The sequence below is a fragment of the Emydura macquarii genome, unplaced genomic scaffold (assembly GCF_026122565.2).
Source record: "Emydura macquarii macquarii isolate MOO-44397 ecotype Brisbane River unplaced genomic scaffold, CSIRO-AGI_Emac_v2 contig_3062, whole genome shotgun sequence".
In the NCBI taxonomy this organism is placed as follows: domain Eukaryota; kingdom Metazoa; phylum Chordata; order Testudines; family Chelidae; genus Emydura; species Emydura macquarii.
Genome location: NW_027133199.1, coordinates 6,531,326 through 6,543,978, shown reverse-complemented (window position 1 = coordinate 6,543,978; position 12,653 = coordinate 6,531,326). Strand labels below are relative to the sequence as shown.

General features: G+C 39.0%; 1 protein-coding gene across 4 annotated transcripts in view; it reads right to left on the bottom strand.

Moving 5' to 3' along the window:
* The window catches only part of SLC2A9 (solute carrier family 2 member 9), a 222,903-nt gene that overhangs the window by 85,052 nt on the left and 125,198 nt on the right, over window positions 1–12,653 (bottom strand). For 3 of the 4 annotated variants that reach the window (XM_067530346.1, XM_067530347.1, XM_067530348.1), the window contains one exon: window positions 260–361. The exons of the other annotated variant lie outside the window; for it this stretch is intronic. In XM_067530346.1, coding sequence (XP_067386447.1) covers window positions 260–361 — 102 coding nt within the window. The remainder of the gene's footprint in view (window positions 1–259; window positions 362–12,653) is intronic. 4 annotated transcript variants of the gene reach the window in all.

Genomic DNA, 12,653 nt, shown 5'->3' with positions numbered 1-12,653 from the left:
TGAAATGCTCACTTGGCAAGAAATGAATGAGATAATCTTTTAGAACACATTGTGACTAACAATCATACTTTGAAATAATTAAGTTTATAATTAAGCAGAAGATAGCCAATTCTGAAATGGGGATTTGAAGTTCTATCATATAAACTTAATGAAAAGTTGGAATAGCCCACAGAAGGAAGATGAAGCCAAGAAGTAAAATATACCTCACATTTAAAATAAAAAAATGAAATAAAATGGTTATGTAATGAATATACTGTACCTGTAAAGTCAAGGATACTGTAAGTATCGCAAAGAAGATGACCATCAAACCAAAACCTCCAATAAGAAGAGGTCTACGTCCAAGTCGTTCAATAGCTAAGCCCTGAAAAGAAGAAATGGTATTTTACTTTCCTGAAGAACCAGTAGAGCTTTGTTAATGAAAGAAATATTACAGTGAAGCACTATCGTGTGATAGGTGCTATGTAAAAACCACAGATAGTAACAATTAACTTCATTTTGTTAATTCTTAGTCACAGTGTGTTCATAATTAGTCAAATCACATCACTTGACATATTTTGGAAAACAGGTATTCAAGTACTGCTCATTAAAAATAGAGCCAATAGGCAATATTTGATTGGGTTAAAAAAAAAATGTCACTACAGAACCATAATGAGATTATAGATGGAAGAATGTGAAACTTGTGGTGTAGGCTCAGTTTCCATTAGTGCAATGGATATCAAATGAATATTACATTTAACTTCTTACATAACAATTACTTTAATTTATATGGTCAGATAAAAGGAATACCAAAGCATGAATCACAAAATTTCATTCAAATGCAGGATAGATACCTAGGTATCTGTGTATTCATGCATCTTTTCATTTATTTATGTTGACTATTTTGCAGACAAAGGAACTCAATATAAAAATCAATACAATCAGGGTATATATGCTAAAGAGGAATACAATAAAAAGATCTCTAAAAAGGGTTAGTATAAAAATAATTTGATTTTCTTAGATTCATACACTTTAAATAGATGAATGAAATACATTTTAGATCAGACACATCAGAACATTTTCTAACATACTATTCCCATCAGTAATTACTCTAATTATTAATTAAAATCGCTTTCTTATGAAGAAAGGGTAAAACTATTACTTGAAGTCTAAAAAGTATGTGTCAAATAACTGCTTCAGGTGATTTTAAAGTTAGAATCAAATATTTATTTGCCAGATAAATAGTTACCTTGGACTAAAAGCCCAAGGTGTTCAAGCATCACCCATGTGAAAGGTGAAATGCAGAAGTGAAATGAATCCTAGATTATATGGGACTCCATGGTGGTTTGCAGCCATAAGCTCTGGTACATGGGAGTTCCAGGAGGAGTTGTTTCATAGGCAGGCACGTGCCGGCATGTGTGGAAGGGGGAGAACAACACTTATGCAGTGATTGCTCCCTCCAAAAATGTCAGCTCTGCTAGTTGTTATGGAAGGAACATGGAGGTTGCAGCCACCTTTCTCCCTATTTCTCCTCATCCTCTTTCAGAGAGGCTAAAGCCAAAACAGGGGTTAACCTGCGGTATTCTTTGGATATGTCTACATAGCAAAGAAAGACCCATGGCTGGCCTGTGCCTGCTAACTTGGGCTTGCAGGGCTCGAGCTGCAGGGCTGTTTCACTGTTGTGTAGACTTCTAGTCTCAGGCTGGAGTCTCTCTATAAAATCTTAGGGTCCCAGAGCTCAGGCACCAGCCCAGACCCAGAAGCCTACATAGCAATGAAACAGCTCCACAGCCCAAGCCCTGCAAGCCCAAGCCGACTGGCACGGGCCAGACACGGGTTTTTCTTTGCTGTGTAGACATACCCTGAGTGGCCCAATATTTCACAGACTGACCATATGCTCCTTTGGTTCCCTCTCCTCATTGTTGTGCACCCACGCAAGATTGAGCATATACTACTACAGCACCTTCCATTTTAGGATTTCCAGGTTCTTTGCAAAGATGAATAGACTGAACTTGTGTAAGGAGCGGAAGAATACTGTAATGCGAGGTCAGCTTAGTATGGCAAGAGCTAGGCCCTAGAAGTGGCAGCAGGCTTATGAACAAGAGTTAGGCCTCTCAAGAGCCAGACTTGTAAGGGATAAGAGGGACTGTCTCCGGGTCTGGAAATATCCTTGAGATGAATATAGAAGCCAGCTGACCATAGGGTCAGCAGAAAATTAGCAGCTTTAGCAGCAAAATCAGCAACTTTAGTGATAAACAACTGACATCACCTTATTGCAAAAAGCCCTTAGCAAATGGCCAATAAAATAATGAAAAACAAGTGTTAAGGCCCAATCCCCATGTGGGTTGAGATACACGTCACCTGTTGCTGGGTAACGCTTATTGTAAGGCTTAAGGAAAGAAGAGTATATTAGGAGTTCCCAGGACCCACCCTGTTGAGACTCTCCATGGATCCGTTGAGGCACTAGCGGATGTCTCAGATGGGCCGGTTTCCTGGTTGCAACTCACTTCATAGGGCAAAGCATGGGTCTCCTTGCCCTCCTGCTGGTAAGCGCCTGAATCCCTGAATTGTACTCTTAACAGCTTAGCAGCAGCCCAAAATCTGTAACTTAAGTGCTGCGTGAATAAACTGCTGGTTGGGCACTTCCTGTCCGCCTGTCTCTTCACCACTGAGATCTAAAAATACGAAGCGCTCCGTCCCCAACGGAGCACAACTTGTGAGGCAGGTAATTCTAACATCCTCATTTTACAGCAGGGGGAAAAAATGAACAGAGAAGTTGAGGCTCAAATCTTCAAAAATGTCCACTAATTTTGGATGCCCACCTGAGACATTTATGGCCTGATTTTTCAGACACCGAGTACCCATTCATAGGTCCCAATTTTCCATTAAATATGAACTCTGCTGGAGCACCGGTGACAGTGGCAGAAGCTGCTTGCAGCTCCCTAATCACTAGCCCCAGCAGAAGACAAACTTTATCTTTGGCCACTGGAGCTCCCATACTGGCATAGTGGAGTCTGGCTCCATCACAGCCCCCTTTATGCTGGAAGCACGTGGGGTTAGCTGGTGTATGATATGCAGCACTAAGTGAACTTAGTGGACGAAAGAAACCAGCCCAAGTAGATTTTTGGGCCAGAAGGGACCACTACAATCACCTAGCCTAACCTCACAACATAGGCCACAGAACTTCACTAGTATGGAGAGAATTTTTCTTCCCTGTTGCACAAGTAAACACACTCAAGCCCAGTAACTATGGGTCAAAACAGAGGCACCCCATGTTAGTGGTATTTGGAAAAATTTGGCCCAAGAGACCTTCCCAATGCCACACTGCAAATCCTTGGCAGAGCTGGGAATAGAAGACAGATCTCTGTGCTCCAACTAGACCATGCCCTAGGGACTTGGTCCTGCAAAGTGCTGAGCGCTTTGGCCCTGATCTAGCAAAGCACAAGTTTCACAACGGGGGTACTCCTGTGATGTGCAAGTGCTTTGCTGGATCTGGGGCAGAGCACTCAGCCCCTTGCATGACCAAGCCCTATCTCCCTTATGCAGGGAAGTCCCCATAATATAGTCTGTGATGAACAAACAGGAGAGAGTTAATCACCTTTACATAATTTTCCGTGCCTCCATGTAATACTGATTGCAATAATGAAGTCATAGAATGACACCTTCTGGAATGCCTGTAGCTAAACAGAACATGTAAGGAAATTGCACAGAGGGAATAAAAGAATTTTAAAAGGTAAAGAAACTTATTTTTTTGTCTCCAAAAACATGATAGAAATATGTTCTGAATGTCCCTGCCCGAGAGTGGCTTGGGGCAGGTCTACACTAGAAAGTTTTGGTGTTTTAACTATACAGACAATACCAGCTTACTGTCGATAGCTATATCAGTATGAAAGTGTTTGTATCAGTGTAATTTATGTCAGTTTGGAAACCAGCATAAACTATACTGGTATAAAGCACAGTTATACCAGTATAACTACCTATATACTAGGGCTTTCACCAGCATTGTTATTTTGGTAAAAAATCATACCCCTAAATACGTAGCTATAGCAGTACAAACTTTTCACTGTGGACCAGGCCTAAGTTTTCATTTCAGCTTTGCAGTTCACCAAAATGTAAGTCGTTATTGTCTTGAAACTAGAACTTCCTACAAGTTCATATGGTAAGTCACAAATAGAAATAGAATGTTATGACGAACAATTAATTAATGAAGTAGGTTATGGAGCAAGTGAAAAGAAATGTTATTCATTTGTAAGAGTGCAAACAAACAGTGTTATTTTTAAAAACAGAATTCCTGTAGGACTCTTCTGTTAAACCATCATACAAACCATGCACAGAGTCTGTCTCTCGGCATAAGGTCGTCATCTATAAAGCACAATGGAAACTGATGCAATATAAGACACAAGACAGTTAAAAACTAGCTTCAGTTTTTCTGTACCTCTTTTTCCTTGAAAGCATTTAGAAATACTTCTCCTGCCATATGTCAGTCCAGGAGGTATATTTGTATTTTCAAGTTAAAGAAATTTCATGCTACTGTAGCTTCGGCTGTAAACTGTGCTTGATATTGTCATGCTTCAGAAATCATGTCTACAATGCAAGTTATTTTGGATTCATGCACTATTTTCATCCATTTTACTTTCAACTTTGGATTATTCTAGTTATTTCAAGTAATAAGTTGAAGAGATCTTCATTATTCTAAATAGGAATATAAGCATGATCTCTTTGTCTAGTTATACGGGTATAACTGTGCTGGATACTAAAATGTTATAATGAACAATTAATTAATGAAGCAGTCTATGGAGCAAGTGAAAAGAAGTGTTATTCATTTGTAAGAGTGTATTACAAGCAGTGTGAGAGTGCCACCACATCCTTACATCTGGTATGAAAAGTTTAACATTCTCTTAACTAAGAAATCATTTGACTCTTAAAATATTTCTTACTGGTTTTCAGTGAAAATAAAAACTATGGGAAGGAAGCAAAATGCAACTTCACCAAAGTATTCTTTTCACAGTCTGGGGTACGATTTACCGTGAGGTTTTTTCCATTACATATTTGTTGTTATTTGTATTTATGATATGGTAATACTTCCTGAGTTTACCATTTCCCTTCTCTTATTGATCCCAGTGCTCTACTGAAATTAAATAGAAAGCTAAAAAAGAAAAGAAAAGAAAAGTTCAACAAATAAATAAAAAGATAGTCATAAATGTCATTGATCTTGTAATGAGTTATTACATTTTTCACTGGTAAAGAATGTTACAGTTAAGATAACATATGACTGATTATAAGCCCCTCTTTTGACAGATCATAACTTGCTCAAATGTTGTTAATGAACAAAACCCACTTATATGTTTTGGAATTATTCAGTGTGAAAAATGTTTTTACCAGTTTTAAAGCATTTATTGGTTTGCATTCACCATTTATCTGTATTAGGAATATTTCTCAAACCAGTAAAAACTGGTAGAAATATTTTTGTAACTTAAGCTACTATATATGGCGTAAAAGGAAGTTCTGCATGTGTTCACCTATGATTACAGAAAAAGTGCAATTGCTTTCTACTATATTGGATTATGCTACCTGCCAAATAGTACAAAATATAGCACTTTGGTGTGAGATCATAAGCACACACACCTGGGAAGGAGGAGCTGTGGTTCCTGTGATTAACATAACGCTGAAATTCTTGACCTCTGTGCAAATAATATTGAAACCTTCAAATTCCACTGATGTCATTTTTTTTCAGGCAGCAATACAACTTCCTATACCACCAGTCAATGATAAGTGATCATACACAACTACCTTCTGACTGACAACTCCTTTGAATAAAAACAGAGTTAAAAACCCAATTGCTAATCACTTCCACTTCAGATAACTGGAGGAACTGGTGTTGACATAATGAAATCAGAGCATATTTAAAAATACTGAACATGTTTATGAGGTTAAAATGATTATATAAGGAAGTGGAATTGCTAACGGGTCCCAATTTTGCAATTCTTATGGTAGGTTCCTGAATAATTCATTTAAAAATTTCCCCAACTTCCAAGTTTGTTAAGAAACCTCCCAATTACACTCTCTTAATATCTTAAGCCCTGCTATTAAATATGCTCTACTACTTTTCAATATTAAAATTATCATTATTTATATTACTTTTTTCTCCTGATATACTTCTAACTGATACTGTCCTGAATAAAAGCTTCTTTTTAGATTCAGATGCATGTGATTAATGTGACATGCCACTTCTGTGCTATTTCCATTTTAAGCAATAGGATTAAGTGGATAATCAAATCTACATCACTCTCATGTCTATTCATCATCCGGGGTATGGTCATTTGCATACAAGAAAAGAAGAGTAATAGAGAAACCAGAGAGATGGATGGACTTTCTGATTTAAAGTTTTACTTATAGACCCTTTATTCACAGCATAGTCATTTCTTCTACAACATGAACCATGCTGTTGCAAAAAAGAAACAAAAGAATCAGGCCGCTTTTATTTAGGTGCCTAAATATGGATTTAGAAGTTTAGCCTGAAGCACTCAGTTTGGACACACCAACACAAACACACTTTAATTAATATATATATATATATATATATTATATATGTCTTGACTCTTGCATCAACTTGGGGGGAGTAAATTTTTATGCCCTCCTATGACAAGGTGTTGAGCATTTCCTTCATTCAGCACCCTTCATTCAGCTGTCAGCAAGAGATGGCATTGGTCTATAGGGTCTCTCTGGATCAGACTGTGGGCAGGGTCTTCTCAGTCAAAAGGTCCTCAGCAGGAGAACTCCTTCTGAAGGAGGTCCATTGGAATCCCCTTCTTTTAGGCATGCTGAAGTCCCCATCTATTCCAGCTGGTCTATCTTTGAAGTTTTTGGGACCTCTCTCTCTGACTTTCCGAGTCTCTATACATGCGCTATTTGTACTAGTAAATGGAGCACGATCCAATGAACTGGAACAAGACTTTGGAGATCTGAATTCTATTCCTGGTTCACGTACTGACTACCTGTATGACCTGGACAAGTCATTTAACCTCTTTTTGTCTCAGTTTCACCATCTGAGAAACTGGGATAATGATGCTTCCCTCCTATGAGATCTGCAGATGAAAAACACTGCATAAGAGCTAAGTGTTATTATAATACTCCCTTATTCTCATCCTGTTAAACTATGGTTTTGGGAAGTGACCCTTTTTGGTGATGAGGTGGTTAGAGGGAGGGCTGGGTTTTGCCTTGGACCAAATTACTTTCTTAGATAGACTAGAGCTTGAACTTGAACTGGTTGGCTCTTTGTGGTAGATTTTAGTGGTTGGTACTTTGTTTTTTAAGGGACAGTGCTTGGATGCTTCGTGATAGGTGACCTATATATGGGCTGAATAATAAACAAACATGCCTCTCTCAATGATTTTTCACATAATATGAGAAATAGTAAATATTTATTTAACACTTAGAAATTATCAATATAGTCCCACAAAACTTCATAGCATGTTTATGTGGTGAAAATGATTATATAAGTAGCACTATCCAAGCACGGCCAGTTATGTCTTGTATTTGATTTTAGCATTCAAGTTTCTGAGGCACGATCTGAGACACTATACCGCACAGCACTGAAGCATGCTAAATTCAAACACAAGAACCATGAGGGCAGCAAATGTAGCAAAGCAAAGAATGAGGTACCTGGACACTCCAGAGAATTACAACATAAAGTCGTGGCAGTGGTACTTCCGACTCTCATTATCAGAAGGGAAAAAAAGACCAGCCTTCTGAGCCCTAAAGGTGGTGGTAGTGCATAGGCACAGCATAACCCACCACTGCCAACCAAGACCACCATCCTATGCCTCTATTGTCACCTTTGCCTGGAGGCCATTACCTCATCTTTCCAATACTAGTAGTAATTGTTATAAAAAGTGACCCAAAGGCCCAGATTACTTTTATTCACACTGAGTAGTATCTTACTCCAGAAATAGTCACATTGACCTCAATGTACTTGTGGATTAAGGTACTACTCAGGGTGAATAAGGTGATCATAATCTGGCCCTACATTAATGAAGTCAGATTCCCCATGTAGTAAAACACAACCACTACGCACACATACACATAAAAGAATGTCAAATGCTCTTGAAACTTTCCTGGGACAGTAGCTGTGCTACAGCATTTCTAGATTTTACATTTGTATATGGTATGAAACAGGTCTAAGTATCTTTCAGCTCAAAAATTTGCTTCATAAGGATCACAGACAGTTACATTTGAAAACTGCAAAATGAGGATGAACTCATGAACAGAGATTAATTAGTAAATCCTTCTTTGTGTCCAAAAGAATACAGTGCTTTACACGGAACAAATCATTGAATATTTTTGACTACCACTTACCACACATACTCAGGACAGCTTTCATAGGATTAAGCAAGACATTAAAAGTTTAATCATCTAAAAATTCCTGCTATCAACATGTTATGTGGTCTGAACAAATTAGCATGGCAGTCAATTTAGAAAACCAAATGTTTGCTCACTGTTTGCATCCAAATAAATCCAAATGCTTCCTGTCTTTATTACATGGAGTTGTTTTAGTGTGGTGCTGTCTGCCACATTCATTTACAGCATTGACACCCAATGAAATTGGTGTAGGGTGGGAAAATAAAAAGTCTGTGCCCTTAGGGGGTACATAATACTTACAAGAGGAAAGACAAGAAGTGAGGCATATTTTTGCTGGTGTCTGCCAGATAGTTTTTGTTGCATCCATCAGTGCCTCATTAATGGGGTGTGCAATTTTCGCTGATACTGTTGTCTGGAATATGTCAAACAATTTATGTTGAGATTCTTTAACCTCGTCAAGTGGAATTTGCAGAGAATCCACTATTCTCTTGAAGAGATCCTGAAATTCCTTGAAATCATCTGCTGCTGTTGGTGGGGGAGGCATGACAGTTTCGTCAGGAGAAGACAAAGAAATACGGGTTCCAGAAGTAGCGGTCATGGAAAGGGCATGGGTGGGGCACCACGGGTGTCCATATCAACCTTTGGGTCAGGTCTACTCTGGTGGTATCTTGTATGAGCATATGTTTCGATTTGGGAGCTCCCTGCAGTGATGGGTAGCGCTGTGCTGAAACCAGATAAATCTCCTCTTCCTCCTCCTCGTCATCATCACTAGAGAGCTGGAGAGCAGTCCTGGATAGTGAGGTAGACTGGGTTGGTAATGCATGTAAGTAATGGGATGAGATGTGTACTGCAATTATGTCAGTGCCCTGCAGCGAAGACTCATGTGTGTTTCTGAGACCAGTAAGTCCTTTGGAAATCTAAATTCCTGCAGTACCAGAATCGTCATCAGTACTGTGGAAATCAGTGGCGTCGGTGCCACTATAATGGAAGTGGTCATTGGTGCCATGGGTATCCAGCAGGCACCACCGTAATCTTTTGCAGTATCAATCAACTCGATACTGAGTGCCTGAGCAGGTCTGTCACTGCTGTTTTTGAGGAGCTGTATTTATCTTTGCTACCACTTTCTCCTGGAGGTGCCGTTCTGTCCGAGCCTGCCCTCTTAGGGTCCTTGGTCTTACAAATGGTGATAGGTACTCAGCCATGCACTCGTTGATACTGAAGTTACCAACTGTGCCAGGGATTTCTTTTTGGCTGGTTCCCTGGTTGGGGAACTTGTGGCTGCTTCTTAGTCATTTTTTGTGAGGCACTCTCATGATTTCCTCTGCACAGCCAAGGGGGAGTGTTGTTCTGAGGCTGTTGTCAGAGAGGACTGCTGTCCGAGGAAGGAGGCCCAGAGTCAGGATCAGAAGCTGGCTAGAGTGAACTCTCCATCGTAAGGAGTCTTAGTTTGAGTTCAGGGCTTTTTCAGGTTCTTGCCTTGAGCTTAAGGCAACATGGAATTGGAAAGATACAGAAAAGGGTAACAAAAATGATTACGGGTATGAAAAACCTTCCATACGAGGAGAGATTAGTAAGACAGACTTTTCAGCTTGGAAAAGAGATGACTAATGGGGGGGTTTACAGAGGTCTATAGAATCATAACTGGTTTGGAGAAAGTAAAAAAGGAAGTGTTATTTACTCCTTCTCATAACACAAGAACTAGGCGGCACCAAATGAAATTAATAGGCAGCAGGTTTAAAATGAACAAAAGGAAGTATTTCTTCACACAATGCACGGGCAACCTGTGGAACTCCTTGCAAGAGGATGTTGTGAAGGCCAAGATTATAACGGGGCTCAAAAAAGAACTAGATAAATTAATGGAGGATAGGTCCATCAATGGCTATTAGCCAGGACTGGCAGGGATTGCTGTTTGCCAGAGGCTGGGAATGGCTGACAGGATGGATCACTTGATGATTACCTGTTCTATTCATTCCCTCTGAAGCAGCTGGCATTAGCCCCTGTTGGAAGACAATATACTGGGCTAGATGGACCCAAACATGGCTATTTTTATGTTCTTATGTGCACTTTTGAGGCACATGTGCCTCTCCGAGGCAGTGGATAAAATGTGACTGACCAACACTGATGGGAGTGGCTTCCCAGCAGGTGAGGCAATATTTGAACCCAAGGGAGTCAGGCATACCCCCTTTTTAGGGTTCACTTCCCTAATGGAAGAAGTAGGAAAGAGTAACTATGCTAACATAGGTAAGATTGAAAACAAAATTTTTAAAATTATTTTAAGAATAAGGAAAGGGTTGAGAGAGAAAGGGCTTTAACTCTAACTGAAACTCTACCCCTACAAACAAAAGGTATCACTAAGAAAGTCACTATGAACAGGCTTTGCTAATGGCTCTGTCTCAGGCCAAGGGTGGTTGAGAAGGTACTGAGAGTGGTTTGGCCACATAATACCATATAGCAGCTGAACAAGGCACATGGCAGGGAGGGCGCATGTGCGGCCCAAACACGCACTGCTACCAAAAATTTCCAATCATAGGTTCAGGAACGCAGACACACCTGGAGTGGAGCACCCTTAGGAACACTACTCAAAAAAGAACCTTCTGTGTGTCCAAAAGAATACAGTGCTTTATACACTGAATAAATCATTGAGTATTCTTTGGTTAACACTTACCACACATATCTGGGAGAGCTTTCATAGGATTAAGTGAAACACATTAAAGGTTTAATCATCTAAAAATCATACTATTGAAATGTTATGCAGTCTAAACAAATTAGCATGGCAGTCAATTTAGAAAACCAAATGCTGGCTCGCATGGGCAATTATTTATAGCTGGCTAAAGTTATAGATGATGTTCTGCATCAATATTGCTCTTGAATAAAATTAACAGTTTTTTGTTCCATGGTTAATTTTATTAAAGGGGAAAATGCTTTTAAAAGGCTGTAAATCTTTTCACAACCACTTTATGGGAAAAAAGCAATAGAGAATATTTTGGAGCTGCTGTAATTTTTTAAAAAAACAGTAATATTCACAGAAACTATTTTCTCATTACAATCTGTATTTATTAGTAAATAATAATTCTAAAAAAGCTACTTAGGTTTCACAGTACCTTTCATTCTGAAAGATTCCAAAGTGCTTCACAAACAAATTGAATTCAACTGAACCGCTCATATAAATGAAGTTACTAATATGAGCATGTGTTGCACAACTGGATCTTTGAATTGATTGATAAATAGTTCATCAAGTGAAGACTGCATACCTGACTAAAAATGTAAGGGAGAACATGACAACCATGAGTCTGGAGTTAGCACCCCTACTACTTTATTAAAAGTACCATGGGATCTTTAATAAGCACAAATGGCCAGAACCACTTTTTTTCCTACATCTCTAAAAAAGCAGCACCTTCAGCCGCACAGTCCTTCATAACACTGTACTAGGACACTGGCTCAGCAACGGCTTAGAAGAAAGAGTGCCATCTACTATACTGAATCACTGATCCCACTTCCTGCAGCATTTAAGTGTTCCTCTGGTCTTTCATTCAAATAATAAGCCTATACGTCCCCACTGAACTGGTGGGATCATAAGTGCTGGAGCACAAAGTGGTATGGCTGTAGATTTTTCATGAATCATACTAGACAAGAGTTTCAGTCTGGGCCTGAGCTTGGGAACAGTGGAGTTTACAGCAATATTTGCATTTCAGTTTTCAAGTTCTTGTTTGTTTATGTGACTGTTGGGATTTCTACTCTATAGAAAGAGTGAAGAGCTATAATTAAAGCTTGCGAATAGCAAGCAACCAAATAGATTAATGTAATGGCCATAGACTAACAAAATAATATTTGTAAAGTGCTTTGAAGAGACAGTGCTGTAAAGGGGCAAATTAATATTGTAATTATTGTATATTTGCTTTTCCTCTAGGATTGCATCTACCATTATTATTACTGGTTATTCCCAGGAGGTAAGTTAAAGGGACACTTGAATTTTCTATTACTGTTTTAAGGATTTATTGTGCATTGAATGTTTTTTAGATTCTTTGTCAAAAATATATAAAGTTTTTTCTTTTCTGCTATCTGTTGGGTAGACCCAAAACACTACTACCAAATACTCTGTTGTCTTTTTACACAACAGCATCCTGCCTGTATAACCTACTGCCTAATTGCATCATGGACCCTCTAATGGCTAGTCCACAAAGAGGAAAATAGTCTCCTGTTGGAGGTAATTCATTAGCTCATTTGGTAGGGGCCTGTGCTTTGTTCCTAGGTTCTATTCCTGATGATGAATTGGTTTCAGTTTCAGCTTGGTTGCTACTAGTAAACACCCTATTGCAGAT